This window comes from Ruditapes philippinarum, unplaced genomic scaffold (assembly GCF_026571515.1).
Source record: "Ruditapes philippinarum isolate M1 unplaced genomic scaffold, ASM2657151v2 ctg2552_1_1_1_1, whole genome shotgun sequence".
NCBI classification, from domain to species: Eukaryota; Metazoa; Mollusca; class Bivalvia; order Venerida; family Veneridae; genus Ruditapes; species Ruditapes philippinarum.
Genome location: NW_026865226.1, coordinates 82,724 through 100,272, shown reverse-complemented (window position 1 = coordinate 100,272; position 17,549 = coordinate 82,724). Strand labels below are relative to the sequence as shown.

Below are 17,549 nucleotides of genomic sequence, written 5' to 3'. Positions count from 1 at the left end.
TAAAAAAATTCATTACCGTTGTGCTGAAGCCTTTTTAATCAATCTGAAAACAAAATCAAAAGACAATTATGATTACGAATTGTTTATTTAGCGAAACGTGAATAGTGAAAAGCGGAAATAGGGAATATATATATGAATGTTAGATGGAACAGAGCGAAAATATCAACAAATTCCAAAGCCAAAGAATGCATTCTGTTGATTACATAGAAATTGTAGGATTATTAATGTTTTAATTATGGTCATTATAAGACTGATCATTTGTGATTTACTGTCTTTATTCTTTTTGCAGTGTTATTATTCACATAAAAATAATACAATTTACTTTTCTGCATTAACAATAGCAGTTGATAATTGTCTTTCTTCCAGAGATTCTTGTTTGCGTGCAGCAGCTCCCTGCACTGCGAAGGGTGTCGAAGTCTCTGATGAATCTGCTGGAAAATCGTCGCAAGCTTTATGTAACTTCGAATATAATGTTTCTACTTTGATAAGCAAGTCCCTGTAGTGTTCAATTTTTAATATTTAAATCTAGCAATTCAAAGACTTCATCATAAAACATTAGACGAAGTTGTATCTAAAAGTAAATATCACAGCATTATATCTCATATATGTACACACAAACAATGTCGTGCTAAACATTCTTCAAGGATTGAAACTAGAAAAGCTTTGATTATATGTACGGGGCGACTTTTTACGGCCACCAAACGGCATAAATACCACTGACGTGACAATAAAATAGAGAACAACAGAATCCCTTAAGAACGCCCAAAACGATAAATTTTAAAAAGTTCGGTGTTAATTTGATTGAGCCTGATCATGGACGGTACTGTAAAAGTGCAAGTTTAGGTCTACGCCCGAAGCAAAATTTAACATTTAAACACGAAAATGATGGAATTGTGAATTTGGAAACATCCCCATTATATATGACATGTTTATACGGTGGTTACCAAGGAACCTGCATATTAAAGCGTCATATGGTCTCCAGGTAAAATACTCGCGTGCCCTAAGTAAAAAAACAAACGGGTTATTAAGCCTCCGAGTCACAGGAAACACAGACAATGCGTCAACAGACAAAGGTAAAAAGCATGCAACTTATCCACTTTAACATTATCAAGCACGTATTTGACACATGTTAAGAAATTAAAAAAAACAACAACAACAACAAAAAGATAGATGAGGCAGAACAGGGTTATTTAGGAAGTGAAATGTTAAGTGTTACATACAGAACAACTGTCAATGAAATATTGATCCTCAAATAGTATTTACTCTCTAAACTAAAAGCACTTAAAACATTTTAGCCTCGTGTCAAATAAAGCATATTTTATAAAAAAAATATCTAAAGCGTTAACCGTGACATATATCAGTCCATAAATACAAGTTATTTAAGTAAAAAGATGAAATTAGGTTTCCGAATAAGGGTTTAGCAATATGATAGCAATATTAATAGCAAATTGAATATTATAAAAAAAACCAGGCTTGTTTCAAAATATGCATGGAATAATGACTGGAACTTATAAAATACAAAATTCATATATTTATTACTCGATTCAAATCAAAATATATTTTAAATTCAAACTTTATTATTATCACACTATGACTATGGATATTATATAGATGCGTATATTGTTGTTATAAAAGGTTCAAATACGTAAGTTTTGGAGCTGTGTACGAGTCCAATAAATTTAGTATTGTATTCGACAATGTATTTAAAATAAACTTTCCACACAGTCAAGTTTTGACATTTTAACAAAAAGAACAATAAGTATTTTTTTTTTGAATTTCTGGATTTTCAAAACTAAAACGAGGCACAATCGAATTTGACTTTTTGGACTTGGAAAAAATTAAAACGAGGTTAATTTTATTGAATCCAATAATAATTTTAATTTGGAGATTATATGGTGTAGACGCTCAAAGTTTATTGGTTATATTTTATAAGGTATGAAATTTATTTTATTATAGGAATTATTTTTAATGGTTATATTTTACATTGAGTATTGCTTCTAAGACAACTTGGTTTAACTCGATGTCCATGTTCAACAGTATATCATTCGATGTATTCTACCATACCGTCCAACAATAGACAATCATATTGTAATTAAGAAATAGTATATCCCAAACAGTGATTGTATCGCTCAAAATCACTGTTTGGAGTTCGGATGCGCATCCCGAGTGATATAATTCGCACAATGATTTTAGTGAGCGACAGAGTGATCGATTTGGATTCTAACACGACATCAACAAATAAATGTTGCTGTACCTGATATTAAGCTAAATTGCACTGCTTTGTTTATGTACATATTTTCAATGCGTCACATTTTTAGTGGTTACGTCACATGTATAATGATAACGTCAAATGTCTAAATATAGAACGTCTGAAGTGATTTAATTGCATATTCTAACACGACCCGCTTTTTTCCCTATTGCATATATAGAAGAATCAAAAGTGTGAGTTATTATGCAAGAAATTGACTGCTGATTTAGGCATGTGACGTAATCATTATGCATTTGACGTAACCACTAAAATGCGACGAGCTAAAAATAAGTACATAAACAAAGCAGGTTATTGATTTATTATTTCTTAAATAAACACACTTTCGGTTCTTCTATGGTCAGTAGTGAAAAATGCGGGTCGTGTTATAATGATGTATATGAGTTGCTACACATATAATGATAATTATATCTCTCAACTCTTAGGCAAACATAGCCTATGGTAATGTTTAGTAGTAAAGTAGTTTATAATAAGTTTAAATCAATAAGGATATAATACGATTATAAGTATGTAAGGCTACATAGAATTTTGTCTCAAATAAACCAGTGCAAGTCATTTTGAATAGGTACAGTATTATACTGTGTTTAAAGATTTTTTTTCTGAAATTATTAATAACTTTGAGATGTACCTTTGAGATATACTTTTCTTTTGGATGATTTTGCAAATGTCCTTTAAAATGACAGAAATATGTTCTGACTCGACATTTCCATTAGGTTTTTTCTCAAATGCCCTTGCATTGTATTCATCTTTCTCAATTTGCTGTTTCAGTTCATTCAGCCACATTTTTATGTCATCGTCACTTCAAAAGAAAAATATCCGTAATAATCCACATAATAAATTATAGTTATATTATCCATATAATGACTTTTATCAAATACAGCTCATTAACGTGAAAGCAAACTTATAAATAGTAACGGAATTAATCTTAATTGAGAATAAAGAATTATCAGCCAGATCATCTTATATACACATACTTCATTAAACAAAACGTTTTCAAAATATGAAAAACATGATCAACAAGGAAGGTCGGTGTTTAATGAACGCAATTCCTACACGACCCAGTAACACAGGACCACCGGCAATGAGCCTAGCAGGACGCCAAATAAATACCAGAATGGACACAAGGCGTTACACGGACGGGTAGATTATTTTAATAATACATAATAGAAACTGACAAGGCAATTAAAACAGACGCACCTTGTATTCAATATAAAATATATGTAACACTTTTCGACATATAAAATACCTTCACATGGAGTAACAAACATAAATAACCACTGACAGAAATAATTCCGTATTGTATACGAGCCAGATTCGTTGCAACTTTGCTAGCATAATGACATAAAATTAAGGTTGCATATATAGTTCAAATACGAAAAAGTATTATAAAAGAGTCTTTTCTGTTACTCGTATTAAGCTGTTGCAGATATCACAATTGAGAAGTCTATAAATGATTAATTAACTAATTTCAAGTTTAAGTTTAAGACTAAGATATAATGATAGCCCCGTAATATTAATTACAAGTTTGATATAAACCGTTAAGGTTTTATATACCTTAAGTGATAATTATTGAAATCTTTTTACGTGCGATAATTTGTCTATTTTTAACTTTATACATTGTAACACCATATGACAAAATTATTTTTTAAAATTGTTGCTATTTAATAAATGCTTACATAGGTTATAGTATGCAATTTACATTGTTACGATATTTTCATTCGTAATGGAACGTCTGACATAATATATGACAAGCTATAAACATAATATGCTTCAAGTATATTTACCTATTTGAGGCTGACGTTAATGATTTGACTGACGCGCCTGGGTTACTGAAAATAATCAATAATTGTTCAGACATACTGTAAGCTTAGTGCTATAACGTCAAAATTCAATTGCAATCCAAATCTTTATGGTAAAACATTCTCTTCTAGGTAAACAAGTCTTTAGAAAACACTTGAAAGTTCTAAATAAAAGTTGCATTTCTACTCTTACATAATGTTATTTATTTTTATTTGAATCCTTATCTTTATTGCATGTTTCATAAAAGTAAATAGCTTTTGGAATATTGGCAGAAGGAAAACTTTGGCTTTAGATTAACTGCGAATATTAAAAACGATCTTCAGTAAATCATTACTAGTCATACTAGTCTGGAAATGTTTATTTCAGGAAATGCTGTTAGTTTTAATATACAAATGAAATATTAATCGAAATTAAAACAAACAAGAGGACAATGAAAGCCCCTTAATAGTCTGAGTAAAATTTTTGAGATTGAGAAAAAGGTAAAGTGCGAGAAAAAACAATAACTTTTTGGAAAATTGCAGTGTTCTTCATCAATATGACATTGTTGATTAATTTTAACCTAAAATTACACAATTAATGTTATTAAAATATAAAATAATAAGACACGTTAAAATATGATCTTTTCAATGATTAATTAGGTGATGTATTTTTACAATGTCGACGCGGTTAAGATATTATGTTTGTTGATAAAAAGTATTTATTATAACATACCTATCGCGGCTAACGGAAAGTGACAGTGTATCATGAGTGGGTAAGAACTTATTGTGATAATCCCAGCAACTTTGGCAAAAGTATCTGCCATATTGGCTGCAGTCTCGACATATATGTGTTGCTTTTTCAACCATTCCCTTTGATGCACAGATTGTACACATGTCAGTTATTGGAGATGATTCACATCGTGATTCATACAAGGTATCGTCTATAGGTGTCTCTATATCCCATCTTCTCATAACCGAAGACAAATCTTTCGAAGATACATACTGATAATCTTCCGATTCCTTTGAGACGCTGCCCGAGTGTGGCTGACCTCGAACGCTCATAAAACCACTTATTTCCGAAGCCGCACGTTTCAGTTCCGGTTTCTTAATTGTCTTGTCTTGTGTCATTATGTATAGTTTTGCTTATGCATCTTTACCAGATTGTGTTTACTTTAGAATTCAGTTTTGAAAAAGGGACTAATGATATCAATTAGTACAATGTTACGACTTTCCAACCTAGTTGCGTTTCCGTCACTTGTTATACAAAGTGATAGCTTTGAAACACTATTAACCCTTTGCTGTCAAAGATACCCGTGTAATATTGGCTTCATCCTCAGCAAGGAATATTTCTATTTTGATTTATATCAATCACTTACTTTCATATGCCTCATAAATAATACTTTCCGTTGTAATCCTTCAATTTTAAATCAAACATTTGAAAAGTTGTTTTTCTAACTATTAATATCAAATATCGGAACACTCGAGCACTGTTGCAGAAACACAAACCTTTTGAAGCTGTCGTTACATGAAAAAACCCACAGGAATGTTTGTTAAATTCTTAAGAGTCAGATGAATCATATACTTGTCCATAGATGTCAAGCAAGGATGAGCAATACAGCTGGCTTGAACTAAAAGAAAACACATAAGTAAGGTAAGTAACATTGTGAGACTGATTTAAAATATATTGCTTTAAAACCTTTCCAGATTTTCCCCCTTTTTGATTGGATATTGATTCGTCAAAAGAAATTTATGCATGTATTACCGAGCTGAGCGGAAAATATACGCGCTGTGGCGATGCGAGTACACGCCCGGCAAACTGTCGCTCCACTTCAAAATTGTGGTATACTGTAAAACGAGCGAACGGCATTTCCGAGAAAGAGCGGAAGGCCGATTTAAACGGATAATTGTAAGTGTTGATTATGTTTTTGTCTTGTTATTCATTTAAGTTTTTTTTTTTTTCGAAAAACGGAAAATGTAGTTCCGTGTAGGATTGTTTTAGCCTTTTAATGATCTAAGCTGTTACAAAAACAAAATTATATCAAGCCCGGAAGAACTTTTCTCCCTGACGAAGCGAACGACGATTTGTAGAATATTAATTTCCCAAACAATTAAAATGCCATACCCTTCGGATTTTATAAAAAGTGTATTAGGAAAATATCAACCTGTAATAAGAACTTGTAATTCGTGCAACATCAGTTACTCCTGAAGGATTTCTTAAATTTGTAAATCGATATTTTTCGAAAGTAGTGGGGCTAAAGGGCAAGAGATGGAGCGAAAGGTTCAATGTTGAGCGAGCGCAAGGCGATATTAATTTGGTATATTGAGAGGAGCGAAGTCTATGAATATTTCTAAATAAAAGCTTTAGAAGTTAAAATAGACATTATCAAGTGTTGAGACTGAGATATATATATACCTTTTAAAGACAACTAATAAAGCGTGATATCATTTCAACGACTATAGCGTAATACATGTTATCGCGAAGGTGTCACCTATGGCTGCCGTATAGATTCCATTATTTATGTTCCAAATTTGGATGAGGCCCGATCATTGAATCATATGGCGTAAAACTGGGTGCCACTTATTTTTCGAGGTCAATCATGATTTTTTACACGGTTATATACATTTTAAAACGCGTGTCCGTTCAAAGTCGACAAAATCGAATATTTTCAGTTCTTACGACGTTTCAATTGAAACCGCAATGATTTATGTTATGATCATCTTACTCGGCAGGGGAAGGGTTATAAAATTATTATTTTGGTTTTGGAGTGATATATATGGATATATTACCTGCCAAGATAAAATATCACCCTCGCCTGATATGAAATCTTGGCAGGTAATATATCCACATATATCACTCCAAAACCAAAATAACATATAATACAAATCAGACATGGAATTCAAAACTAATGTTGTTAATTAGATAATACATATAATGTATATATTAAAATCGATATTGTATATGTAGCTGAATTTTACAGAAGTCCATATGCGATTAATAGTGTATTAGCATATGTGATGGATAACTATCTATTTCGTATAGATATCTTACGTACGTAGGTGACAAAGATGTGACCCGATTTATCAAAATTAATAATGCATTCCTTTTGTAATACACATTACCGAGAGTTATTGTAATGCACATTAATGTCGAAGGAATATTATAATACACATTATCGATAAATCTTATATATGTCAAAGACTTACCTCCGGAGTTAACATTTTATGGAAGACACAAAGTTACAAACATTACAAATAGCAAATATTAACTTTCATTTCTTTGTCTTTTAATTTGTCTAATACATGTAACATATTTCATATTTTATTCAAAAAACCTTTTTAAATCAATAATATCAAAAATCAGTTAAATGGGATATACTCGCTTCCTTTTCTGTTAAGAAGTGGTCTAATTAGAGAAACATATGCATATTTCATACCAGTCATGAGTTATACTCATATAAAGAAATTGTAACTTATAAATTTCAAAATGTAATACTTATGACACGCTTTCTCTTAACTATACAAGTATTTTATGCGTCACTGTCACCACGACATATCGATTACAGAGTCAATATAGGGCTTCTATAGGTATTTCATCATAAAGTTTTATAAACTTAGGTTTATTACTTCTAAATTCGTTTATAGGACAAGAAATTTACACAAACTGTCTCTGTGATCATGAACTGTCCATGCCTAGTTAACCTTATTACTTCCCAAGTGAATGATACGACATATGTTTGACTCAAGCATTTTTACATTGACCTTTGACTGACTAACCCAAGAATCGATACATGACCAACTTGCACCCTCAATTTAAGGACGGTAGAAAATAGGTCAATGACACGTTGATCTTGAATTCTGAGTTACTAATACCAAAATGAGTTTTCTACTAATTTGTACAAACCACGGCTATTTTTTTGTTGCGTCTAAACGAGAAAGAGGTGACGGACGTTCATATGGAACAACTCCTACACACTCTCATTTAGTGGGGGCGTAGAAACAAATAATGCATTGCTGGTAATCAAAGAAACAAAAACCTAGAAATGTGAGTCAATGTTATTAGAGCTTTTTGGATATTTTGACACAAAATCATACGTGTATAATGTAAATCACTGGCTGCCATAGACTCCCTTCTAATAAATAATAGCTGAAAGACAATGTCATATTACCTGTCAAAAATCGTGAAAACTAACAATGACTGCTTTCGTGGTAACAAATAAAATGTAAGAAAAAAGTTTTACCTTTGCGATATACATTCATGATATTCCTTTTTTATTAAAATTCAAGATACATATAATTTATCAACGCTACCCGATTAATACTGCATATATTTACAATAAAAATGCGATAAAACAGATTTAAGGCCCTCTAAATGTGGAAATGTAAATTATTCTAATCAGTCGTGTTTTTATTCTGTATTGCTATCGTATTTGTATACCTTATCGTTGTCAGAATAATCATACAGTTTATATGTAGATTTATATTTTTTTACAACCAGTTAATATTTCCCTTCAGCGATACATTGTTTTAGATGAAGTTTAAATATCATGTTTCAATGAACAGTTGAAAAGATATTTTGTATAAATGGTTAATAATAAAGATTACATTAGAATCTAAATAATCCCATTTATTTTAGAGAAATAATCATCTGCTACCTTGTTTAAAGCTATCGTTCCGTGGCAGTCGGCAAACGTCGGTCATTATCTATAGATTCTTTACATTACACTGGTTACCGTGTTTGTCTTACCATTTCTATATAGGGCAGGGTTTACAGAATCAGATGTTAATCATGTAAAAGCCCGAGTTTCTCGTGCAACTGCCTCAGTTATTTTTGACGACTAAGTTATAACACAACAAATTAGTCAACTAATAAGAGAAAGCTGAAAATTATTTGCCATGCCGTACAAGTCGAAGGAGTCAAACTTCGAGAAGAAAAATGGCTACAAGACAAAGCGAGAGAGGACAGGCAGCTTCAGTGTCTGAATTTCCTCAAGGGGAGCATTGTGGGCTGGGAAATGTACAAGGGACCATCGAAAGTCAAGAAAATTTAGCCCCGCGTCGTACAGGTAGAGCAGTAAATGGTCGACATGGAAGCTGCCAGTCTTCTAGAGACAGAAGCGGGTAAGTCCAGTGTTGTCGACTTCGAGCGAATTTTGAGTATTATTTCAATTAAAGATTTACTTACACATGTAAAAAATGATTATTCACTCTGTGGTCTGGCACAACCAGTAATGATGCAATAAGCCAATCCATGCCGCTGACAAATGTTTTACCGGCTAGTGGATCACGATTTAATCAAACAGCTAATGTATACTCAGCACCGTATGTTCGCCTAGCAGACGGTGATTTAGCTGATCATATCCCTACAGTTCTAAAACAGCAAATATGTAGAAGCAAGCACATTAATTTTGCGTTGTTGCTATTAAAAGGGAACAATTGAGCTATTCGAATATTTCATGGCCGGCATTGTTACGGTACATTCCGATTTACAATTGGTTTCTACTCCAAAAAAGTTTTTTTTAAAGAACAAATTATGATATCGATGAATAGACAAACGCATTTATCTTTTATGCCTCCATATACCTATTAAATCAGACAAAGTTTATGAACTGCTATATTATATTACAATATAAGAGAATGCGCTATGTGAGCGGGTCAGCCTGGAAATCTAATGATGAACAGTTTTGCTTACGCCAGGCTATTACACCTTCGCCATGGTCTAAAATCAACAATGACCAATGGTGGCCGTGTATGCAAGTTAGACAGTCTGATCAAGCCCAGAACGTTTCAAAATTTAAGTACACGTGTCTTGATTTAATAATGGTATATGCACGTGACAAAACTGCAAATTCCCTCATTTATGCGCAAAATGTAATGCACCCCATCCTGAGATAAAATGTTCTCTTCCAACTCAGAAACAGAAAAGTCGAACACCAGCTTTTCAACGGAAATTTGGAGATAGGGGGTTTCAGTCTCATTCAAGGAGAGGTTTCAATACAGGGCAGTCGAACAAGTAAATCAGTGAGTCATAGTTCCAGATATTCATAATATTGCGAAATTACCAATTAAAACTTCGGCCCTGGAATATCATTAACAATTTTATAATGAAATTTAAGCAGATTATTTCATATGACGGTTTTAAGAAGGACTTTCCGCTACAGTATTCAGTTCAGTTCATAACCTCAGATCCCCTTTCAAAATTCCATTTTATTTAGTTCCGCCTATTGTTTTCTCGTTTAGGGCAAAAACATTCTTTTACTTGGGGACCATTCGCCGCTTTTCGTGGAATGGCACTACTGTGTCACATTGAAGGTTCCATAATAACCGCCACATCTGTGGATGTCTCAAAATTCAAAATTTCACCATTTACGTGTTAAATGTTGAATTCTGCTTAAGCCGGTGCAATAATTTGCGTTCTACTCTGTTTAACCAAGAAATAATAAACAGTGAAATTAATAAAGAAATTATAGCTGGCCGGGTAGCTGGACCATTCAATGAGCGTCAGTTGTCAAACATAAGCGTATCCCCCGATTGGTCTGGATTATTCATTTGGGACCAGGACGAAGTAAACAGAAAAATAAAATTTAATTGTGACACTATTGCAGTTGTGCATATACCCAATAAGTTAACGTCAACATCAGAGGCAGTCATATGTCTTGTCGGAATTTTGGCCTTACTCTGTTTGAACTCAACATTCTAACTTAAAGGGTTTTTGTCACAGAAACATGTCTCCCAAAAACTATGAATGATCACTCTTGTGTAGTTTAATTGAAATCCCACCAGCAGCTTGACAAGGAACAGGCTCAATCAAACCGAGCCTTCAACATTTTCAATTTTTTGTGTTGGACTTTCTTTAGGGATTCTGTTTTTCTCTATTTTTTTGTAAACCCACGAGATTTTTTTTTTTAAATTATAGCTCGGGACTCCCATTTTATGCAGGATACAGAACGTCCCGGGCGATATAAATTTAGGGCCCAAAATGGAAATTTTGATCACTCCTTTTAAAATTTATTAAAAACCCCCCAGTAGCTTGCCCCTGTAAAAACAAGGTAGGATTTTTCTATTAATAGCTGTGGTCTGTGCAGGGAAGCAAAACCTGTCAGCGATATGCACAATTATGGATGGTATTGGTCACTCATGAAAGGTTTGGTTAAAATCCCACAAGTTGAGCCATCGTTATGCACAACTACCGATTTCAATGATCACACCTGTAAAGTTTGGCTGAAATCCCACCGGTAGTTTGACCTTTGAAGGCCGTACAAGATTTTTCTATTTTAAGCTCTATCAACTTACCAAACTAGCGTTAATATGTTTGAAAAATTTAGACTATAATACAACATGTTAAGTCAAAAATGACCTATTTCAATTAATCACGTGATTTTGTTTATGGCCTTTTGTTTTGAGAAAGACCAAACGCCAAAAATATTACAACGTACATCGCTGGCCTGAATTATTATCATAAATTATATGGCTTTTACGACATGAATGATGTTTTCATGGTCAACAAATTATAAGTAGCCTTCGTAGACTAACGATTGTAGGGCGCCATTAACAATACACAACTCGGTTTCTGTGTGGTATACACTGCCGAGCGTGTATCATAACATTTATGAAAACAAGTTATTCAAGTCAATCTTTACCTTGGCCTATTATGGTTTGTTTCGGGTCAGCAAATTGGATATGTCATCTGGTATGCAAACTGAAAATGTGCCCAGTTCATCGGATTTGACATTTGTAGGTCAAAAAAGAATTTGCAGTTATTCAATTACGTCATTTTAAAACACATCAAAGAGGAACTCCTGTCCTACTGAAAATACATAGAGAAACGGGTCATTTATGCCCTGTTAACGCTTTATTTGAATTTGTCTCATCAGGTCTCCTTCAAAAGACACTCTTTTTTGTCATGCTCATGGTTAGCCGGTAACTACGAGGATTGATAAAAAAGTTCTTGGCCCGATGTACTTCCGGTAGTCAGTGAACCTAACTAATGATCTTACTTTTCAATATAATCGCCCTCTCCATCCATGCACTATGCCCATCTGTGCTCTTACTTGTTTAACCCTTCAAAATAGAACTCTCTATTTTGGTCCTCACAAAAATGATTGACCGCCTCCATGTCACCTTCATTACTTTCAAAATGTCTACCACGGAGCTTTGTTTTCAGTTTCGGAAACAGGTAGAAGTCAGAGGGGGCCAAGTCCGGAGAATATGGGGGATGGGGGCTGCAATCAGTTTGCCCCTCCTTTTACGCACAATGTCTTGACGCAGACGTCTCAATTTGTCTCCATAGTGCGTACCGTTTATGGTATGATCTTGCTCAAGAAAGTCAATCATGATTATCCCCTGATTATCTAACAATTGAAGCCATTACCGTCTATGTTGATTGCACTCTCTTGAATTTCTTCGGAGGGGGTAAGCCAGGGTGCTTCCACTGCATGCTCTGTTTTTCCCCCTGCCTTTTCGAAGAAAAAAGGGGGATATAGAAATAGGCTCCGTCTGTCCGTCCGTCCGTCACACATTCGTGTCCGGTCCATAACTTTGTCATTTATGAAAGGAATTTGAAATAACTTGGCACAAATGTTTATTATAATAAAACGATGTGTCATGCGCAACAACCAGACCCCTACCTGCAGGGTCAAGGTCACACTTGCTCATTCAAGGTCAACATTGCCTATTTGAGGGTATATGTCATGTCCGGTCCATAACTTTCTTATCTATGAAGGGAGTTTGTAAATACTTGCCATAATTGTTCACAATAATCAGACAATGTGTAATGCGCAAAAAACCAGTCACCTACCTTCAAGGTCAAGGTCACACTTGGAGGTCAAATATTAACATAGTCTGTTACAGGGTATATTTCGTGTCCGGTCCATAACTTTGTCATTTATCAAAGGAATTTGAAATTACTTGGCACAAATGTTTGTTATAATAAGACGATGTGTCATGCGCAACTACCAGACCCATACCTTCAGGGTCAAGGTCGTACTTGCTCATTCAAGGTTAACATTGTCTATTTGAGGGTATATGTTGTGTCCGGTCCATAACTTTCTTATCTATGAAGGGATTTTGTAAATACTTGCCATAATTGTTCACAATAATCAGACGATGTGTCATGCGCAAAAACCGGTCACCTACCTTCAAGGTCAAGGTCACACTTGAAGGTCAAATATTAACATAGTCTGTTACAGGGAATATTTCGTGTCCGGTCCATAACTTTGTCATTTATCAAAGGAATTTGAGATAACTTGGCACAATGTTTGTTATAATAAGACGGTGTGTCATGCGCAACAACCAGACCCGAACCTTCAGGGTCAAGGTCGTACTTGCTCATTCAAGGTCAACATTGCCTATTTGAGGGTAAATGTTGTGTCCAGTCCATAACTTTCTTATCTACGAAGGACATTTGTAAATACTAGCCATAATTGTTCACAATAATCAGATGATGTGTCATGCGCATAAACCGGTCACCTACCTCCAAGGTCAAGGTTACACTTGAAGGTCAAATACTTACATAGTCTGTTACAGGGTATATTTTGTTTCCGGTCTATAACTTTTTCATAGATCAAAGGATTTTGAAAATACTTCGCACAAATAGTCACTATAATAAGAGGATATGTCATGCGCAACACCTGCATCCCTACCTCCAAGGTCAAGGTCACACTTAGAGGTAAAAAATTAACATAGTCTGTTATAGGGTATATTTTGTGTCGACTCTAGAACTTCTTCATAGTTCAAGGGATTTTGAAATAACTTGGCACAAATAGTCACAATAATAAGCCGGTATGTCAGGTACAACACCTGCACCCCTACCTCTTAAGGTCAAGGTCACACTTAGAGGTCAAAGGTTAACAGAGTCTGTTATTTGGTAGATTTTTTGTCCCGTCCATTACTTCTTCATAGATCAAGGGATTTTGAAAATACTTGGCACAAATAGTCACAATGATTAGATGATGTCATGCGTAACATCTCTGTTCCTTCCTCCAAGGTCAAGGTCACACTTAGAGGTTAAAGATTTACATAGTCTGTTATAGGGTATATTTTATGTCCAATCTATAACTTCTTCATAGTTCAAGGGATTTCGAAAATACTTGGCACAAATAGTCTCAATAATAAAAATGTCATGCACAACACCTGCTCCACTACCTCCAAGGTCAAGGTCAAACTTAAAGGTCAAATCTTAACATGGTAGATTTTTAAATTCCGTGTTTCATTTTATTTTTTTAACAAATTTAATGTTGTATTTGCAGATCTAGCATTGATCATAATTTTGGACTAAATGTCCTGAGATCCATACCTCAATCTTTTGAAATAGCACAGTTTTTACGCTTCATATAAAACTCCCGGGGCGGGGGACGTTGGTTACTCTGTTACAAATTCTTGTGGATTTTAGATCGAACTGATGGACCCATGTTTCATCCTAAGTTACGATTCGTTAGAGAAGATAAAATCAGGCTCATCCTCATAGCGAGACAAAATATATCTTGAAATGTCAAGCCCGGTCCGTTTCAGCGGACCAATCTAGCGGGAACCTTTGACATGCCATAGACATCAGTCAGAATTGCCTGAACTGAACCAAAGCTTATACCCACTCCCCTAGCAATCTTTCGCAGGTCTCGTCTTCTGTCGCAAATGACCAGATCGTGCACAGCTTCGACAGTTTCATCGTTGGTGGCCTCTTTTTGTCGCCTAGGCCTCTCATCATCTCTAATGCTCTCCCTACCCCTTTTAAATTCAGCAGCTCATTTTTTTCACAGTGCTTTAGGAAAGGGACTCCTTCTCAAGTGTATCTATGAAGTCTTCATGGATTTCTTTGGGGACATCCCTTTCTTACAGAGATTCTTAATGACGGCTCTGATTTCAAGTTTCTCCATTCTATCTAAATAACACACCCCTCTACTTATCAAAGTGTGTCCTATGTTACTTAATCTGTGTAAAACGTGTGTAACTCGGTCAGTAATATTCAATAAGATGTTGGTATCGACGTATTGTGTGTAAATGTCAGTTTTAGGCAGTACTTACTAAGTGTGCCAATCAGTCTATTGTCTGACGCACATTTCACATCCCATAGCTTTAGAATTGGCAGAGCCAAAGATTTAGCTGCCAAAAGTTACCTTGCGTCAGTAATAATGGAACTGGGAAGATGGACATCTCAAGCGTTTAGACTTCGTTTTTAAATGCTAATTCTTATTCAACCACTATCATACGCTGTGTAATCTTTTACTTGTATTTAGCTGTTTTGGTCCTGGGTGACTCGATTTCATTTTGGGCTGAACAGCGGGCAAAGAACACAGGCAAGACTAACTTAGAAATGACAGAAGCCTGGCGGGGTGTTCGAAATATGATAAACAAGATCGACAAGGAAAGGCGGCGTTCAATGAACGCCTTCGTTGGCAGTCCTTCCGTCACTCTATTGAATCACAGGTGCTGTTTCTTCACCTCCATCCATTATAATTGTTCATTTAGCAGGTAATGATTTGCCAGATTTACCGTTCTTTATTTTGAAAGATGTTATCCGCGATGAGATTTTTTACTTGCGTGAAGCTTTCGCTACAACAGTACTTATTTTGGTAGATATACTTCAGCGCGAATTTGGGTAGATATACTACAGAGTCAGACCTGGCATAATGCCACGTGGGTAGGGGTGCTATTGAAAATAAACGTAAACGAGTTAACAGGATAGGCCGGCAATTAGTTTATTTTTCGGGTAAAAGTGATACAATTAAGCCGGACAGACGGGGTAAATCTCATTGATATTGGTTTTTAATTCTTCCTATATTACCTCAAAGATTCTATCATTAAAACTGTACCAGTCTATCGATAAAAAATTGGGGGATAAATGTTTTATAAGCGTATACGGGTCGTTAAATTCTTTTGATCGAGAGGAGATCCAGACATTGTATTGTGTTTTTCTGGCATTTTAACTTAAAACCCAGTTTATTTGTAATGCTCGAGACGAAATACCCGTCAGGGTTGGCCGACCTATCACCAGGAAATTAGTTTTTGGAAGTTTTATACAGTTCGTCCATGTGTTTTGACTTGCGTTTCGCGTTATTTGGTTTTGGCCGTAGTACTTGGCAATTCATGTTTTCCGTTGCAGTATTTGGTGTTGCAGTACGATGGCATCCGTTGTGGCATGAACAGGCTCAATCAAACCGAGCCTGCAACATTTTCAATTATGTTGTGTTGGACTTTCTTTGGAGATTCTTATTTTCTCTTATCTATTTATACGGTTGGATTCCCAGCGATGAATGGAATCTTCAATTTGAAGTCATTTGCGGTTATCTTTTGGATTGTTGAATACTGTGTTTTGCGTTTGCGTTGCGTTGTTTTTGTTTGACACTGTTTGCAGGTTTTTGAATGTGCTTGGACTTTAGCAAAACGATATTGTGTAATATAAAGCACTTCTGATCTACTTGCGGTAAAATTTATTTAGACACGTATACCATATCAAATTCGAGCGACTAAAACAATCCAGCCTTGAATTGTATTTAGTACAATAATGCTTTATTGTTTATAATAACATAATTGAAGTGGTCATGTATGAGTCATATACATATAACAAAATAAATATACAAATACTCAAAGTCGTTTTATTTAATTTCAGTTATTAAAATAAACGATGTAAGTTTGTTTTGGGTTTAAATAAGGATCAGAGTTCTTTGATTTGGGCTTGCATAATAACAAGTTTGTTGTATTTATGCATTTATGCATTTGAGATAGAATAAGGTTAAAATACCTAAAACATATAGTGATAACTAAACAAATACATGCTAGTTATCCAACTGAGAATATTTCAATTTTAAGTCGGGTGGTGCTGCTCAGCCTCCATATCTTGGAAATTGGTTAATGTTTTATTTCTGTTTTTAAGATTAAATGACATCATTCTTAAAAGATTAAATGACATCATTCTTAAATTGTGAAAAGGAAATTGTGTTAAAATTGATCAAATTTCGGACGCCTTGTTGAATTTACATTATGCCCATTTAAGTGCAAATTGTCAGTGAACAAGAATGCATTTGTGTACTTGTTATCACCATTTCAAAATGTGACAGACACAAAATTAATAGAGGATATGGTACGTGATATAGTATATTTTGTGTTCAGTCATCAATCAAGGGACTGGATGTTGTGCATGACATGTAGTCTTATTATTGTAAACATGTGTGCCAAGTTATTTCAAAATCCTTTGATTGATGAAAAAAAAATATATTGCACACTGAATATACCTTTCAGCTAACCATTTAAGTTTTGTCATTCAAGTGTGACCTTGACGTTGAATGTTTTTGAGTATAACACATGGTCCCATTATTGTGAACATTTGTGCTAAATAATTTCAAAATCATTTAAAAGACCATGTTAAGCTTTGACCTTGGAGATATCGATCCGGGTATTACGTCTTATTATTGCCAACATTTGTGTAATTTAAAAAGCCCTTGATGGATGAAAAGTAATGGAACAGACACCAACAGTACGATCGAACAGACAATGTTGATGTTTTATCACCAAGT

General features: G+C 34.5%; 1 protein-coding gene across 1 annotated transcript; it reads right to left on the bottom strand.

Moving 5' to 3' along the window:
- Window positions 1–318: 318 nt before the first annotated feature.
- On the bottom strand, window positions 319–5,668 carry LOC132728261 (uncharacterized). The gene is made up of 4 exons (XM_060713874.1): window positions 4,778–5,668; window positions 4,051–4,095; window positions 2,895–3,065; window positions 319–496 (listed from the first exon to the last, which is right to left on the bottom strand). Exons 1-4 carry the CDS (start codon window positions 5,170–5,172, stop codon window positions 319–321), a joined length of 789 nt encoding a protein of 262 aa, XP_060569857.1. The 5' UTR covers window positions 5,173–5,668.
- Between the last annotated feature and the right edge of the window lie 11,881 nt (window positions 5,669–17,549).

What these genes read in the sequence shown, in the direction of transcription:
- LOC132728261 (XM_060713874.1), bottom strand. Translation starts at nt 5,172, where the DNA reads ATGACACAAGACAAGACAATTAAGAAACCGGAACTGAAACGTGCGGCT. An exon ending in CTTTCCGTTAGCCGCGATAG is followed by an intron (nt 4,096 to 4,777) that starts GTATGTTATAAT and finishes GATTATTTTCAG; the next exon opens with TAACCCAGGCGCGTCAGTCA. An exon ending in AAGAAAAGTATATCTCAAAG is followed by an intron (nt 497 to 2,894) that starts GTACATCTCAAA and finishes TGAACACTACAG; the next exon opens with GGACTTGCTTATCAAAGTAG.